The sequence below is a fragment of the Schistocerca gregaria genome, chromosome 3 (genome assembly GCF_023897955.1).
Source record: "Schistocerca gregaria isolate iqSchGreg1 chromosome 3, iqSchGreg1.2, whole genome shotgun sequence".
Lineage (NCBI taxonomy): Eukaryota > Metazoa > Arthropoda > Insecta > Orthoptera > Acrididae > Schistocerca > Schistocerca gregaria.
The window spans coordinates 94,735,440-94,752,277 of record NC_064922.1 but is presented as its reverse complement, the minus strand read 5'-3'; the positions used below and the strand labels follow the sequence as shown (position 1 = coordinate 94,752,277).

General features: G+C 43.0%; 2 protein-coding genes across 2 annotated transcripts; both read left to right on the top strand.

Moving 5' to 3' along the window:
• Window positions 1–7,425: 7,425 nt before the first annotated feature.
• On the top strand, window positions 7,426–13,109 carry LOC126355263 (cilia- and flagella-associated protein 251-like). Its single transcript, XM_050005551.1, has 4 exons — window positions 7,426–7,431; window positions 7,844–8,597; window positions 11,025–11,089; window positions 12,969–13,109. The coding sequence occupies exons 1-4, from the start codon at window positions 7,426–7,428 to the stop codon at window positions 13,107–13,109; spliced, it is 966 nt and encodes a 321-aa protein (XP_049861508.1).
• Window positions 13,110–13,131: 22 nt separating this feature from the next.
• On the top strand, window positions 13,132–13,749 carry LOC126355262 (50 kDa spicule matrix protein-like). The gene has a single exon (XM_050005550.1). It carries the CDS (start codon window positions 13,132–13,134, stop codon window positions 13,747–13,749), a length of 618 nt encoding a protein of 205 aa, XP_049861507.1.
• The last annotated feature ends 3,089 nt before the right edge of the window (window positions 13,750–16,838 follow it).

The window sequence follows — 16,838 nt, the reverse complement described above, 5'->3', positions numbered from 1 at the left end:
CTTGATAATGTTGAGGATATTAGAACTTCAGGTTTATTCTAGCATCCAGGTGATGATCATTTTAAAATTGCAAACAATATCAAACCTAATATCTACAGTTTCACAAAACACTTACTACTGTGTGCCACAGCAGACATTTGTATCCTTTTGGATTAATTAGTCCCATTGTTATTACATTAAGGATATTTTTGCAATGTCTACGGCAGCATAAGTTAATGTGGAATGAGCCGTTGCCCTCAGAGTTGCATTCCTTGTGGCAGGCACTATACAGTTGAATTCTTATGACAGGCACCAGGCACATTGTTCATATAGTCATTGCAGGAGGGACACCTATCAGCATACAGAAGTAAGTACAAGATCTGTATGATTTACAAAAGATTTATTATTTGATTCTGTTTCCTGATTCAGAGACCTATCTGAATATTACTGGAAGCAAATCCCAAAAAGCAGAAGTAGCTACACACGTACTTTTACTTCACTCAGCACAATCTGTGAACATGAGCTACCAAACACGAAATTAGTTTTCTTGAATTATTAAGCTACATGTGTTAAAATCTTCACAAACAGAGACAAGACGACCTCTCTATCAAAAACACAAGATATCTGTTTAACAGCCACGAAAATATTCTACAAAGATTTATTGAAGTGTGTCTGGATATGATAATAGCAAGAATCGTGACTCTTGCTATCATTTTGGAAAGGTACTTGTTTTGTAGTTTCAATATATTTGACAACTGTAGCTATCACATCTACAGAGGTGTAACATATCACTTGGGTGTTGTTGTTGTCGTGTTCAGTCCTGCGACTGGTTTGATGCAGCTCTCCATGCCACTCTATCCTGTGCAAGCTTCATCATCTCCCAGTACCTACTGCGGCCTACATCCTTCTGAATCTGCTTAGTGTATTCATCTCTTAATCTCACTCTACGATTTTTACACTCCATGCTGCCCTCCAGTAAGAAAATTTGTGATCCCATGATGCCTCAGAACATATTCTACCAACTGATCCCTTCTTCTGGTCAATTTGTGCCACAAATTCCTCTTCTCCCCAATCCTATTCAAATACCTCCCCATTAGTTATGTGATCTACCCATTTAATCTTCAGCATTCTTCTGTAGCGTAAAGTTACATATTTCGCAATGTCTATAGTATCTATGAATGATGGCTGTAGCAATAAGGCCAGTCAGTGAGTTCAAACTTTTATTCACTTTAGAAATGTTTTTTCTCTTGTGGATGAACTCTGTTGCATATGAATGAAGAATTTCTACCGAGTGGGACAACAAAAGTTGCATTATGAGGCTTCACCGTACCTGCTGATTTTTGGTTTATTCCTTACTACCTCATTCTGGTTCAGTGATGTACCTAACCTCTAGATCAATGAGCACAGTGACAACTGTCATTACATCTGGACACGAACATGCAGTGAAGCAGTTATTAGCCAGTATGAAAGTATTGTTTGAGATATTTTTTGGCTTGTACACTAGACCATTTTAGTGTGATAATGGACTTGAGATAACATTTCGGTTAACAGTGTGGACGAAGTTGCAAAGGTTGTGGGGCAAGGAAGGATTGGAGTGCAAAAAACCATCAGAATGAAGTGGAGATGAATAGGATATGTAGAAAGGAGCTGATTAATTAAAATGGGGTTTATGAAGGGCAGTGCACAGAAATGCTGAAAACACTGGGCTGACAAAATTTGTGAGCACCCTGAGGAGGAGGCCAGGAAACTGTGTGGTGTTCATTACATGCCACAAAACCAAACTTGTTTCGCTACTGGTGAAACTCACCCATGCTCTGACAGTCTCACAGGTGCTACCCTCTAGTTTCACTCACCTGAGCAATAGGACGTGGACCTTGCTCCTCAACAGGGCCTGATTGACAAGAAAAGAAATTGCGTGTTAATATAAAAATTACATTACCTGCAAAGGTAAAATAAACAGATGATTCACTAACAATGTTACAATATGACATGATAAAGAAAAGAATTATTTCCATCTTTTAATGTGCCTACTGATCAGTGAATAACTGAGCATCTGATCCACTTAATTATGTTCAACAATGAACATTACTAACCGATTCCAAGAAAGCCAAAATTTTATTCCATTTGGAGGGTGCTATCTGAAGAATGCACAAGGGCAAATAAATGTTTAGTCAACATTTCACATAATTAAGGACCAAATTTTACAATCCTGTAGTAATGTGCTTATTGAAACATACAAATTTATGTTACAGGATTAATTCACTGTGGCAAGAGGAATAGTTAGGAATTGTGTGTATGACTGCATATGCAGCCTCACTCACTGCAGGCATATGCAAACATTATATTTATCAAGTATTTTACAATGAGAGCACTTAGTGACTTGCAGGAACTTCACCCCAAATTTCAAATTATCGTGAATTTTTCTCAGGGATAAACCACACAAAGTAATAGGAAAAATGGTTATCACTTACCACTTTTGCTGTTCATGCAGTCAAAGTGCCACATCAAATAAATAGAATGCAACCCTCCTTTCTTTACTTAAAGATGGGTACATACAGCCACAAGAGGGCATGACAAATAAAGTGGGGTATTTCTCAGGTGTTTTCTTCATAGAGGTGAGGCAGTAAGATCTTTGATGGGTATGGCAAAAGGATGGCGTAGGAAACATAATAGGGTGAGGTGAAACTGGGTGGTGTACCATCTGGTTGGAACCTTACAATGCTAACTTGTGGAATTCAACAAATGACTCTCTGTTGCTGGTGTATTAAGTGGCCTGAAACAAACTCAGTATAGCTCATCTTCCCTATGACAGACACTGTCTAGTTTCCATACAAGGGCCCATAACGCTGGAAAATTTTCCAGTATTCCTGCACTGCAGAGCCTTCATAGATCACTGCGCAGTAGGTCACAAACTCTATATCAACTATCTACTTCGGGGTGCCATGGCTATTTTAATAAGAATGCAGTCCTCAATATTGAGGTTACCAGTGCAACCTACACTCCAGGTGCCTACAGCAGTCCTCCTCAGTTGTTACCGACTGAGGGCTGAACTGGAGATTCAAGAATAGTTCTCATAGTAGCAAATATCTTTCAGTGGAATGGGGCATTCTCTATCTTGCATTCACTAGAAATCTGTTTCATTAGCTGCATGTTGTTACACACAATCTGTGCTGCAATGAAGCTCTATTCCACTTGGCTACTCAGGAACATCTCTCTTTTTGTGCTGTTTTCATTACTTCTTTGTCTCTGGAAAATTATACCTATGCCTTGTGTTCCATTGCGTAGCCTTGATCTGTGTCATTCCACCTCACCATCCTCCTTCACTAATCATGTGGCCCGATTCCTATATTATTCTTCCAGGTCTGTGCCTCCTGTATGCCACTGCCACTGCCTCCATGAGGGTGACAGTTGATATATTTTATGCTGCTGCATAGAAAACTTTTCCTCCAAGCACAACAACAACATTGGAATCTGGGATATCACCAGTGCAACTTTGCAGTGTTCACCTAACACTTCAAAGAATGATTCTCATATTAGTGACAAGCTTAGTGCATATATGAAGTATTTTTATGTTGCTTGCACTAGGAATCTGCTTCACTTGCACATCATTAACATGTGCCTTATGTATCACAACAAAGTTCTAACGTTATGCACAAGGAGAGAAATATTGCTCAGATAGCCATATGACCACGAGTATGGGTGGTAGATGGCAGTTCCATGCTGGACTCCCAGTACAAAGGTGAGGCACGAATACATACAGATTGGTTTGGGAACAGACTGTAGCAAATATCTTAATGGGAAATATTTTGCCAACAAAGGGACAGAGAAACTTTACATACATTATCTTTGGATACTTATTATCAGTCATTCTCTCCACGTACATGAAAACATTTCTTCTATGGAGACGTGGAAAGGTCAGAATGGGTGAGCAAACTGACTACGCAAGGTTGAGGCTGGGAGTGTTATGGGAACAAAGGATATACTGCAGGCAGGATTCCCACTTGTGCAGTTCAGAAGGATCCATAATGGCACAGGCTGTCAAGCAATCATTGAAGTGCATGATGTGATGTTGGCATCTTGTTCAGCAACAGGGTGGTCCACTTGTTTACTGGCCACAGTTTGTAAGTGGCCTTTCCTGCAGACAGCTTGTTGCTTGTCAGTCCCATGCAGATAGCAGCACAGTGGGTGCAGATTAGCTTGTGAATCACATGACTGGTTTGGTGGGTATGTGATATTTGTGAACTGACGGGAGGAGGTGACAGTGGAAGGATGTATGGGACAGGCCTTGCATTTAGTTCTGTTACAGGGATATGAGCCATGATGTAATGGGTTGGGAGCAGGGTTTGTGTTCAGATGGCCAATTATATTTTGTAAGTTTGGTGGACAGAGCAATAGCACTGTGGGAAGGGTGGGAAGGGTGGGAAGGATAGTAGGCATGGCATTTCAAATTTCAGAACACAATGACGGGTATTCAAAACTTTGGTGGAGAATGTAATTCAGTTGTTCCAGTTGTGGTTGGTACTTAGTTATGAGGGGAATGCTCCTCTGTGGCCAGACAGAGAGACTTGGGGGGAGACTGCAAATATAAGGCACAGGAGATTCGTTATTGTAAGCTTTATTCAGTCCCCCAGTAACTTCGAGGAGTAATGCTCATGACTGTAGATGTGAGAACTGCAGGTGGATAAGCTGTATGGAAGGAACTTCTAGGAATGGAATGGCTGGCAGTTGTCAAAATGGAGGCATCACTTGTGTTTAGTAGGTTTAATATGGACAGAAGCAGTGAAGAAGCCACCTTTGAAGTGGATGTCAACTACTATGAAGGTGGCTTGATGGCTTGTGAAGGTCCAGGGGAAGCAAAGGGGGAGAAGCTGTTGAGGTTCAGTGGGATGTGGATAGGGTGTCTTGAATCTCAATGCAACTCTCAAGATGTGCTCAGTGAACCTGAACGAAAGGACGGCTTTAGGATTCTGAGTGTTTAGGAAGGATTTTCAATCCATTACCTCATCACTCATATCCATCCAACAGACCTAGCTACAAGACCTGTCCCATACATCCTACCACCACCACCACCACCACCACCACCACCACCTACTGCTCCACTCTGGTCCCATTCACCAGCTGTCCCATCAAGGGCAGGAGTAACTGTGAAACCAGTCATTTTATAAATAACCTAAGTTGCAACCATTGTGCTGCATTCTATGGTGGCAGGACAACAAACAAGCTGCCTGTCCACATAAAGGGCCACCTACCAACAGGGCAAGAAACAAGTTTGCGGGACCTCAACAAAACATCCTTCATTTCAATTACTGTTTCACTGCCTGAGACATACAGATGATGCCCACAAACACCATCTTTTCCTAAATGTGAAGGTGGGAACCCTCCAGGCAATATATTCTATGCTCCTACGACTCTCCACCTCAGTTATTCACTTTTCTCATACATCCATACCTTCCTATTCCAGCACTGCTCAGTGCTCAGCCCTCATTCCACCATCGTAGCCAGTCTTCACTTTTCTCATTCTGAACAACCGTTTCACTGGTAAAATTTATATTTTACCTCACCACCAATGAAGAACTTATGTCAAAGAAAAAGATGAAAATATATGTGCCACACAAGACAACATTAAAGTGATAACTTTAACATGTAATTAAGCTACTGAGGAAAGCGAAAATCTCACCTGCTAATTCCTCCTCTGCCTGCACTTGTTCTGGCACCTGCAAAAAAATTTTAAAAGCTGAATAACTTTACATAGACTTAATTTAAGTGCAAATCAAAAACCTTGAAACGTGGCAGTGGTATGTCATCTCACTGCACATGCTCATCTAAGTGTTAATAAGTTGGTAAATTAAATATTTATAGCAATTAGGAATCAGGTGCTGTGACAGGTAGATAGATATGGAATTTTATAAATGTGAGATTGATGAAAACAGGATATTGATACAAGTTAAGAACCACAAAATATTTCAATTTTAATTGAGCTTAACAGTATGAATTCACTAGAGCTGCCAGCTGCCACATACAGCAACTGTCGCAGAGCAGGGCAAAGATGCCTACTAAACGCAAGGAGGCAGGTTGGGAATTCAGATCATAGCTTATGGATGTTTGAAGGCTGGTTTAAGGATACTGCCAGTGACCAAAACAAAGGTACAGCATAGTTTTCTGGATTGAACACTCCTCAACTATGACCTGGTGTAGTAGTCAAAAGGATCACGGAAGGGGAAATGAATAACAGACATCATAAAATAACAGACATCATAAAATAACAGACATCATAAAATAACAGACATCATAAAATAACAGACAACATAAAATCACAGATCGTAGAGATAGTGATTAGGTCCATCATGGCTACATCTGCTGCTATCGGGCCAGGAATTTGTGAATGTATCTTGGTCTCACAGAGCTATCTGAGGTTGGGCCACACAACAGAAGTGGAAATCGAACTGTTAAAGGAACAAGTAAATTTAATCCAGCCAGTTTTTTTGCTATCCTTAAGGGTGTGACGAGACAAAGTATGCGACTGTTTACAATGAATGTTGTTCGCCATCATAGAATGGTGGTTAAAAACATAGAGAGCACATCTCTTCATGTGGGAAGAGCCCCAACATGGCTCAGTCAAATGAGGGACTGTGACATTGCCCAGTAAAGTTGAAGTGCAAGAATGGAACATTGTTGGCACTGATGATTACGTTTGTAAGTGGGGAAATAATGTTTCTCAAAGGGTGATAGGGAGCATTAAATCTCTAATCATCCTTAGAAATCTGCCATTTGTGTGGGCACTTAGGTGGGGTAGGAGTCAGAAAATGGATGGCAAATGGGAAATGGTAACTTGATGATCTCATCATTGTGTATGATATGAAATCATCAGGGCAAATTCAGCAGTGCAGGAGAGGTCCAGATGGGGGTAGGAGTGTATGGAGTGTGAAATAAATGTGGGTATTCCCACAGGAAGCTAAATGAGGTTGGGGTGACAGGAGGTCAATGAAGAGGGCACCTTTCTGACAGGTTTTGTGAGAGCCCCAAGGGGAGCAGGAGAAGCAGGTGAGGGAGTTGGCCAGTAAGCTGGAAGCAGACTGTCCAGTGACTTAGGGATGTAAACAGTAGAAATGGAAAAGTCAAAGTGAGGAAGTAAAAGGCAGACAGGAATAGCTAGAAGCTGAGTAGTCAGGAAGACTATGAACTTCATCCTTAATAAAAAACATGACTCCACTGCATTACATGGAAACTTTCCCTGGGTGATTGTGTGAGTCTGGGGGGGATGTCAAAGCAGACTGGAAATAAATAAGAGTTCAAAGCAGGTCATGAGCATGCAATTTTGTTTCCTGAAAGCAGAAAACAAGTAGAGGCTATGATTCCAAAAGCAGCCATAAATCCTCTTTGTTGATTCAAAGGCCACAAACATGCCACCAAAAGAGTGCCATGATTAGGAAAGGGAAAACGGAGAAAATGGAGGTGTGTCACCTCAGTGGCTATCGAGTGGCAGCTTTCGAAGGCTCACTGGCGCAGGTCACAGAGGCTGGAGAATCCACCTCTATGAGGTCTACAGAGGTGTTGGCATCCTCATTCTGTCTATTCCGTCCATCCTTGGAATCCACAGCAGAAAAATGTCTGGAGATGCATACCAGCAACAAGGAGGTCAGTCAGCCAAGGATATCTTGTCACAACACCACCAAGGAGGATCTCCAAGCAAATAAATAAGCAGATCATTTGCCTTTCTGTTTGGCAGAGGAAGACTCAAATATTTGTTGGCTTTAGGAACATGGAAAGTTTTCATGGTAGTGTTCCTTCTATCCTTCCTGGAATGTCAATTGTGTAGCAGATGATTTTTTCCTGTGAGGCAAAAGTTTTTGGCTTGTTTGCACAGGAGGAGACGGGGGAGGAGCAGAGCGAGGAGACGGGGGAGGAGCAGAAGGAGGAGACGGGGGAGGAGCAGAAGGAGGAGACGGGGGAGGAGCAGAAGGAGGAGACGGGGGAGGAGCAGAAGGAGGAGACGGGGGAGGAGCAGAAGGAGGAGACGGGGGAGGAGCAGAAGGAGGAGACGGGGGAGGAGCAGAAGGAGGAGACGGGGGAGGAGCAGAAGGAGGAGACGGGGGAGGAGCAGAAGGAGGAGACGGGGGAGGAGCAGAAGGAGGAGACGGGGGAGGAGCAGAAGGAGGAGACGGGGGAGGAGCAGAAGGAGGAGACGGGGGAGGAGCAGAAGGAGGAGACGGGGGAGGAGCAGAAGGAGGAGACGGGGGAGGAGCAGAAGGAGGAGACGGGGGAGGAGCAGAAGGAGGAGACGGGGGAGGAGCAGAAGGAGGAGACGGGGGAGGAGCAGAAGGAGGAGACGGGGGAGGAGCAGAAGGAGGAGACGGGGGAGGAGCAGAAGGAGGAGACGGGGGAGGAGCAGAAGGAGGAGACGGGGGAGGAGCAGAAGGAGGAGACGGGGGAGGAGCAGAAGGAGGAGACGGGGGAGGAGCAGAAGGAGGAGACGGGGGAGGAGCAGAAGGAGGAGATGGGGGAGGAGCAGAAGGAGGAGACGGGGGAAGAGCAGAAGGAGGAGACGGGGGAAGAGCAGAAGGAGGAGACGGGGGAAGAGCAGAAGGAGGAGACGGAGGAGCAGAAGGAGACAGAGATGGGCTGCTACTATGACACTGGGTGTTTTTACAACCAAAGTGCTGTATTTCTCATCACATGTCTGGATGTCCATGTCCTTCATGAACTGAGACATAGCAAGAAATACTGGAACTGCCTGATGGTAGAACACAGGATTACTGAGAAGCCGACAATTTTCAAATGACCTGGAAGGGCACCTCTTTCCTTAACCCAGATTTCACGGATGCTCTATCATCAAGGTACATGGAAGGAGGAGATGGCATGGTCACCATTACAACTTTTGAAGCAGGGAGGAAGAGGCAGCCAGGTTACACAGTTGGCTGGGTGTCACCAGGACATTACAGTGTGGTCAAAATGATCACACTGGTAACAGTGCAGTGTGTTCAGAATGTGTTGTTTTGCTGATCTTTGACAGTAGCATCTCTCTATCAAATGTGAGAAAAGGTAGGGTAGCCAGGCCCTACTCCAATGGTGTAGACAGAAAAGGAAAAGTTGCTGTCTAATATGAAGTTGCATTCAATGATTGTTCACAATTCATAGAAACTTCCTTCTGAGATCAGAAAGAACTTTGTAACTCAATATGCTTCGTGCGTCAAGCATCCCCCCCCCCAATAGCAGCCACTCTGACCATGGGCTCTCCACAGGAGTGTCACCCACCCACAAGAAGGGCCGTCTGACAACAGCTGCTGCCAGGGTTTCCAATCCTCCGAGAGGGAGATAAAACACTACTTGCCATACATGTGGAAAGAACAACTGAAGAATTAGGAGTGTGATCCCTGTGTTGTCAGGGGGCTCACCCATATGGGTACATAACAGCCGCATCACAGATGCCAGGGAGGGAGTTGTTCCGTAAGTGGCTCACACTGAAAAACAGGAAATTTTGAAGTGGAGGTCAAACCTAAAGTGGGGACCTAAACACCAAAAAGTATGAATGAACAGGCAAAAGGAACAAAATTGTGAACAATACAGGAAAGCAGGTGGATAGCCATGTCAATTTGAATCTGAACACTGAGAAAGGAGAAGGAGAGGGCATTGGAGAATGAGCAAGGATAGAGAGGGAGTGGAGGTTGACAAATGCAGGCAGTGAAGAAGAACTGGCTGTATTGCCCCATCTGCGCCACGTGTGAAGTCACTAAACAACTGTGAGATCCCAGCGAGGGATCTGACTTTAGTGCATCATAATGTACCAACAAGTTTCCCATCATGAAATTGCCATCATTCAAAGGTTATATAAAGCAGTGCAGGCATTTTTGTGACTTTCGTGAGTCTTGTGGTAAATAATGAGGATTCATAAATCACTGCTAAAATAACCATTTTCTTAATTCAGTAATATGTGCTGCTCGCAATATAAACACCCATTTTCTGGTGACTAGCATTAATTTTAATCCAGCTTTTGATACGGTTTGCAATACATAGAATAATCTGAGATTGATTGTGGGAGCACATCTGGAAAACCTGTTGGTGCTTCCTTTAGTAAACGGGAACGGTGCAAGTAAATTTCATGGACTACTTCAAACAATACTCATGTGCTGATGGTATTACAACTAATTGTATCCTTGCAAGACATAATTGTATCTCATCTATTTGCAGAAATTGTTGACCAGTCTGTAAGAACAGAATTTAAATCCCACTGGAGTTTCAAAAGCTTTCTGACATTAGGAGAGAGATAAGCTTTTCTCTAAAATAAAAGCAAATCTGAAATCGTGAAGGCTACAGACCGATATGGCACAGCACATATGGGAATAAACATCAGACCACTTGCAACACCAAGCACTTTGCCCATTTGAGATGAATATAGTACCTGTTAGTGCTGCATTTGTCATGTGCCACTTGCCTGATACTTTGCTGAAATACAGAATATTCAGACAAGCCATGTGTAGTGAATACAAACCTATTATGATGCTCAACAAAGTATTTTGCCCAATTGCCTGAAGGGTGTCCATAGGACTTCTAGTTGCACATCTGCATGCTGTCATGCTTGTCAAAAATGACACCACACAGAAACAAAACACACAAAGTGGAACAAGGTACGACTGTCCAAGTGACATAAAACACAAACACAATGGTATACATCCATCAAGTACATTGTGTTATTGCTCACTTAAGTCATCCCTGGCAAAAACAATTGCTGCTTACAACAGTGGCAATATGGTTAAAAGATAGCAGTGGCACATGACAAACTTATGCTCTCTCAGTTCATACTTGCAGGCACGATTTATATCTGAAGCACGTGCACAGTGCCTCTGACTTCACAAATGGCAAAGTAGAGCACCCATTCAGGGAACAGATGGAAACATACCAGAAACAAAACAGTGGATATCTGTTCAAGTAGACTCCTGTATAAGCGTCTTCATTTTACCTTCTGTCTGTTTAATGATGCTGGAGATAACTGACATCTCATCTCAATCCCAATGTCTCAGATTTGGTGAGTATAAAAATTGTTTATCCAGAATTTTGGTCACCTTGCAAGATCAATATGATGTTGGGAGCAGAAGTTTGTCTGTACATTCAGAAGGCAAGCACTCTCCATAGGAACTGATCATCATGCGCTTCAAAAGACAGAACTTTTTTGGGTTATGTATGTCAAAGCAGTATCAATTGGTAGAACAAAAAATTTTGTCAAGGTAGCCATTTGTGTTGTGTTCTGTGAAAACTTAGGCCGTGTTTCTTGAAGAAACTGTGAAGGTCAGAAGGGTCAAATCATGTCTGAGCCACAATATCTCTAATCTCAGGGCACAGCATTCCACTGGCATCACTAACTACTTAGACTGTTGATATTGATTCGATTGAGTGTCACAAGTGAAAATCTTTGATTGATGCACATGTGCAATTGTTCATGTGTGCATGTGTGTCCCAAGATGCCGCTGATACAATAATACCCTGGCTGGTATCCTGCAAGGCTCTGCTCCTTCACAACTGAGTCACATTTTGAGTTGTTTTGTTATATTTGAGTAAGTTCCTGTCCGTGTTGTTTAGAATTGTGTCTGCAATAATAATGCACCTATGAGTGATTCAGTGCTTGATCATCTGTCAATATTATGAATTGCACTTTGTGTTCTGCGTCATGCATCATGCAAGTGCGAGAGTATTCCATGTTTTAAGTCTCATGAAGGAAATCTACTCCAACACTACCTGTGTCAGAGGCAAAGCAATCTCGGTACATGTTTTTGCTTGAGCTAATGTATCAAAACTTGTTGAAACATTTGCTTCTGAATAATACAAATTTTAAAGAGTGTTAATTTATATTGCTAGCCAGTTCTGCCAGTCTTTCATATTTTCTACTTCCTGGCCCTTTTTGTGTGAATCTTTATTTGTGCAGATTACTGATTCCATTGATATGTGTCAGCAGAAAATCATGATTTTCAGTTCCCTTGGCATAGAGCAGAAATATGTTTGCACTTTGCCATGGTGGCACTTCCTTCTTCATGTGGCACCCAGATTGAACGGCTGTCTACTGCCCTACTAGTCACCCTGTTGTGGCTCAAGGGAAGTGAAGTTGCTCATTTGACATAAAAGTATAAACTGTCAATTGTTACCTCGGTGAATAGTCATTACCTAACTCCACTTGGGGAATTTGGCTGCTTGTTTCTTGTTGACTCTGATGGCTCTCTGCTGTAGCTCTCAGCGTGCTCTGAATTTTGGTAGATTGTATATTTATAAAGGTCATTTTTTAATGTTTGTCTGCAATTCATGGGTTACTTCTTATGGGCTTTTGTTTCTTTCTCTTAAGTGTTATACAATACTAAGCAGCCGTCCAAGAGCTACAATCAGTTGTGTGACTTGTGAATCTTCCTGTATTTGGATGAATGTTATTCAATTGTGTAACAGGTACAAAAGCTGCAAGTTGTTAGCTCATTTTCTGCCTGTAATTGTAGTTCATTTGACTGATAAAATTTTTTGTTGAACCTGCCCAATTGGTGTGACGTTTCCTAGTTTTGTAATCTGTGTACTTCCAATTTCAAGTCCTTTGCAAAATGGTACAATTGACAAAATATGGTTTCTAATTAATTAATCCTGTTCAAGTTTCAACTGTGAGTATTGTGATTTTTAAAAAAGTTAGTAAATTGTAATAATAATAATAATAATAATAATAATAATAATAATAATTTCAGTATGTAATAAAGTGAATCACATAAAGTAATTGACAAAATATGCGAGTTGACATTCCATTTCTTTTCCTTAAAGCTGTTTCAACCCAAGTTATGAGGTATCAATGTCTTTATAACAGAAGAAGAGCAGCAATGTGATTCACATTTCCTGGAGAAAAAAAAAAGGAAAAAAAAACTGAAGATTCAAAAGATAGATTCATTGTTCATCTTCCATTTCAGGAAGAGCTGAGTTTGTTATGCAAGTCTTTCCACAATGAATCAAAATGCTTCTCTTAAACTGAACAGGAACTAGCAAGACAATCAAAGTTTGTCGAAAGCTACACAGAGTTCATGGGGATGTATGAAGATTTAAGACATATGGTAATAGTAATCATAACAGATGCCATTTCATATTACATGCCACATCAGATATCTTTAAAAAACTAGCTTAGCTACTAAAGCAAGAGTAATGTTTGATTGTCTTGCCAAATGGAATACGAATTTGTCACTCAACAGTCGTCCGATGGTGGGAACAGTCGTCCGATGGTGGGAACAGCCTTCCAGTGGTGGGAACAGCCTTCCAGTGGTGGGAACAGCCTTCCAGTGGTGGGAACAGCCTTCCAGTGGTGGGAACAGCCTTCCAGTGGTGGGAACAGCCTTCCAGTGGTGGGAACAGCCTTCCAGTGGTGGGAACAGCCTTCCAGTGGTGGGAACAGCCTTCCAGTGGTGGGAACAGCCTTCCAGTGGTGGGAACAGCCTTCCAGTGGTGGGAACAGCCTTCCAGTGGTGGGAACAGCCTTCCAGTGGTGGGAACAGCCTTCCAGTGGTGGGAACAGCCTTCCAGTGGTGGGAACAGCCTTCCAGTGGTGGGAACAGCCTTCCAGTGGTGGGAACAGCCTTCCAGTGGTGGGAACAGCCTTCCAGTGGTGGGAACAGCCTTCCAATGGTGGGAACAGCCTTCCAATGGTGGGAACAGCCTTCCAATGGTGGGAACAGCCTTCCAATGGTGGGAACAGCCTTCCAATGGTGGGAACAGCCTTCCAATGGTGGGAACAGCCTTCCAATGGTAGGAACAGTGTCGCCCTAACCGCCATCTGCTTCACGTCTGCTGTGCAGCTAGCTACCTTAATATAAGTAATAACTGTATTTTTCTTACTTGTCACTTCTTCTTTGGTGTGTTTTTGGTTTTAAGAAGCTTTTCAATTGTCTAGTGCTAGTAATAGTGTTCCATAGATTTTGTGTTTGTTTTTAATACAGTCAGAGAGAGTCCGTTTAGTCAGCTATAGTGAGAGTAGTGTTAGTGTTTGTTTTCAATACAGGTCAGAGAGAGGTAGTGCTATTTTCATTGTTTTCTACAAGAAGTGTCTAGCAATCATAGTTTAGTCAATAATCAGCTGCCTTTAGTGAATTAGCAGTCTCGTTAAAAGTTGATTAACTCTCTTCAGTAAATTGATTCCTTAGGATGAATATGATGTGTGACTGCTGTGTACGGACACAGGAGGAGCTGGCCACTTTTCAAGAACAGGTGGGCATGTTGATGGCCGCGGTCAGCCGTTTTCAGGCTGCTGCCTCAGAGTGTAGCGGCAGTGGGGAGTCTGGTGAGTCGCAATGTACACCCCAGGTGTTACATGCTTCACCCACTGTCCCTGCTGTCGAGACATCTCCGTGGGTACCGGGCGCGGTTGGGTAACCCTCTCCCTAAGGGGAGTGGTGGGTTCAGCGGCGTTCACGGAGCACGAGGCGGAGGGTCAATGTGGAGGCTGGCCACGTGGCATCGCCCACACAGCCTGTGAGTGGACATGTGGCTGCTCCTTTAGCAAGGTCCGAGCAGGCACACGGGTGGAGGGGTTTATTAGTTATTGGGAGCTCCAACATTAGGCGGGTGATGGAGCCCCTTAGGGAAATAGCGGAAAGGTCGGGGAAGGAGGTCGGTGTTCACTCTGTCTGCTTGCTGGGGGTCTCATTTGAGATGTGGAGGAGGCCCTACCAGCAGCGATAGAGAGCATTGGGTGCACCCGATTGCAAATTGTTGCTCATGTCGGCACCAATGACTCCTGCTGTCTGGGTTCGGAGGTCATCCTCAGTTCATACAGGCGGTTGGCGGAGTTGGTGAAGGTGGAAAGCCTTGCTCATGGGGCGGAATCACAGCTAACTATTTGTAGTATCGTTCCCAGAACCGATCACGGTCCTCTGGTTTGGAGCCGAGTGGAAGGCTTAAACCAGAGGCTCAGACGATTCTGCGGAGAGCTGGGGTGCAAATTTCTCGACCTCCGCTATCGGGTGAAGAAATGTAGGGTCCCCATGAATACGTCAGGCGTGCACTACACGCCGGAAGTGGAGTACGTTTGGAGTGCACATGGGGTTTTTCTATGTTAGAGAATTCCCGACAAGACACCACCTGAGACACGGCATGGCAGGAGTAGGCAAAATGCAACAGGGAATAACATTATTAATGTGCTAATAGTAAACTGCAGGAGAGTCTATAGAAAGTACATAGAACTGCTTTCATTAATAAACGGTCACAACGCCCATATAGTACTAGGGAAAGAAAGTTGGCTGAAACCACATGTAAACAGTAATGAAATCCTAAACTCAGATTGGAATGTATACCACAGAAACAGGCTGGACAGTGAAGGGGGAGGCGTGTTTATAGCGATAAGAAGTGCGATAGTATCGAAAGAAATTGACGGAGATTCGAATTGTGAAATGATCTGGGTGAAGGTCACAGTTAAAGCAGGCTCAGAGATGGTAATTGGATGTCTCTGTAGGCCCCCGGGCTCAGCAGCTGTTGTGGCTCAGCACCTCAAGAATAATTTGGAAAATGTTTCGAGTAGATTTCCCCACCATGTTATAGTTCTGGGTGGAGATTTTAATTTGCCCAATATAGACAGGGAGTCTCAAAGGTTCATAACGGGTGGCTGGGACAAAGAATACAGTGAAATTCTTTAAAGTGCTTAAACTGCTCCCGGTAGTTTTCAGATAAACAGAGAACCAACTTGTGGCAACAACATATTAGACCTTTGGTGACAAAGGTTAACACAGAACAGGGAATCAGTGATTATAAAGTGGTTTCTGCATCGATAATTTCAGCTGTAAATAGAAATATTAAATAAGGTAAGAAGAATTTTCTGTTCAGTGAAACTGACAAAAAGCAGATTTCAGAGTACCTGACAGCTCAACACATAAGTTTTGTCTCAAGTACAGATAATTTTGAGGATCAGTGAACGAAGTTCAAGACCATCATCTAATATGCGTTACATGAGTATGTGCCAAGCAAGATCATAAGAGATGGAAAACAGCCACTGAGGTACAACAACGGAGTTAGAAAACTGCTGCAGAAGCAAAGGGAACTTCACAGCAAACATGAACATAGCCAAAGACTTCCAGACAAACAAAAATTACGTGAAGCAAAATTTAATATGAGGGGGGCCATGCAAGAGGCATTCAATGAATTTGAAAGTAAAGTTCTATGTACTGAAATGGCAGAAAATGGTACTGAAACAGAGGATGACAGACTAAAGGCCAAAATACTTAATGTCTTCTTCCAAAGCTGTTTCACAGAGAAAGACTGCACTGTACTTCCTTCTCTAGATGTCACACAGTTGACAAAATGGTAGATATCAAAATAGATGACAGAGGGATAGAGAAACAAAATTGCTCAAGAGAGGAAAGGCCGTTGGTCCTGATGGGATACCAGTTCGATTTTACACAGAGTACGCGAAGGAACTTGCCCCCCTTATTGCAGTGGAATACTGTAGTTCTCCAGAAGAGCGAAGCGTTCCAAAGGATTGGAAAAGGGCACAGGTCATCCCCGTTTTCAAGAAGGGACGTCGAGCAGGAGTGCAGAACTATAGACCTATATCTCTAACGTTGATCAGTTGTAGAATTTTGGAACATGTATTATCTTCAAGTATAATGACTTTTATGGAGACTAGAAAAGTATTCAGTAGGAACCAGCATGGGTTTTGAAAAAGACGGTCATGTGAAACCCAGCTCGCACTATTCATCCACGAGACTCAGAGGGCCATAGACACGGGTTCACAGGTAGATGCCGTGTTTCTTGACTTCCGCATTGCGTTTGACACAGTTCCTCACAGTCGTTTAATGAACAAAGTAAGAGCATATGGACTATCAGACCAATTGTGTGATTGGATTGAGGAGTTCCTAGATAACAGA

What these genes read in the sequence shown, in the direction of transcription:
- LOC126355263 (XM_050005551.1), top strand. An exon ending in GCAGAAGGAGACAGAGATGG is followed by an intron (nt 8,598 to 11,024) that starts GCTGCTACTATG and finishes TTGTTTATCCAG; the next exon opens with AATTTTGGTCACCTTGCAAG. An exon ending in TTTGTCTGTACATTCAGAAG is followed by an intron (nt 11,090 to 12,968) that starts GCAAGCACTCTC and finishes TAAACTGAACAG; the next exon opens with GAACTAGCAAGACAATCAAA.
- LOC126355262 (XM_050005550.1), top strand. Translation starts at nt 13,132, where the DNA reads ATGTTTGATTGTCTTGCCAAATGGAATACGAATTTGTCACTCAACAGT.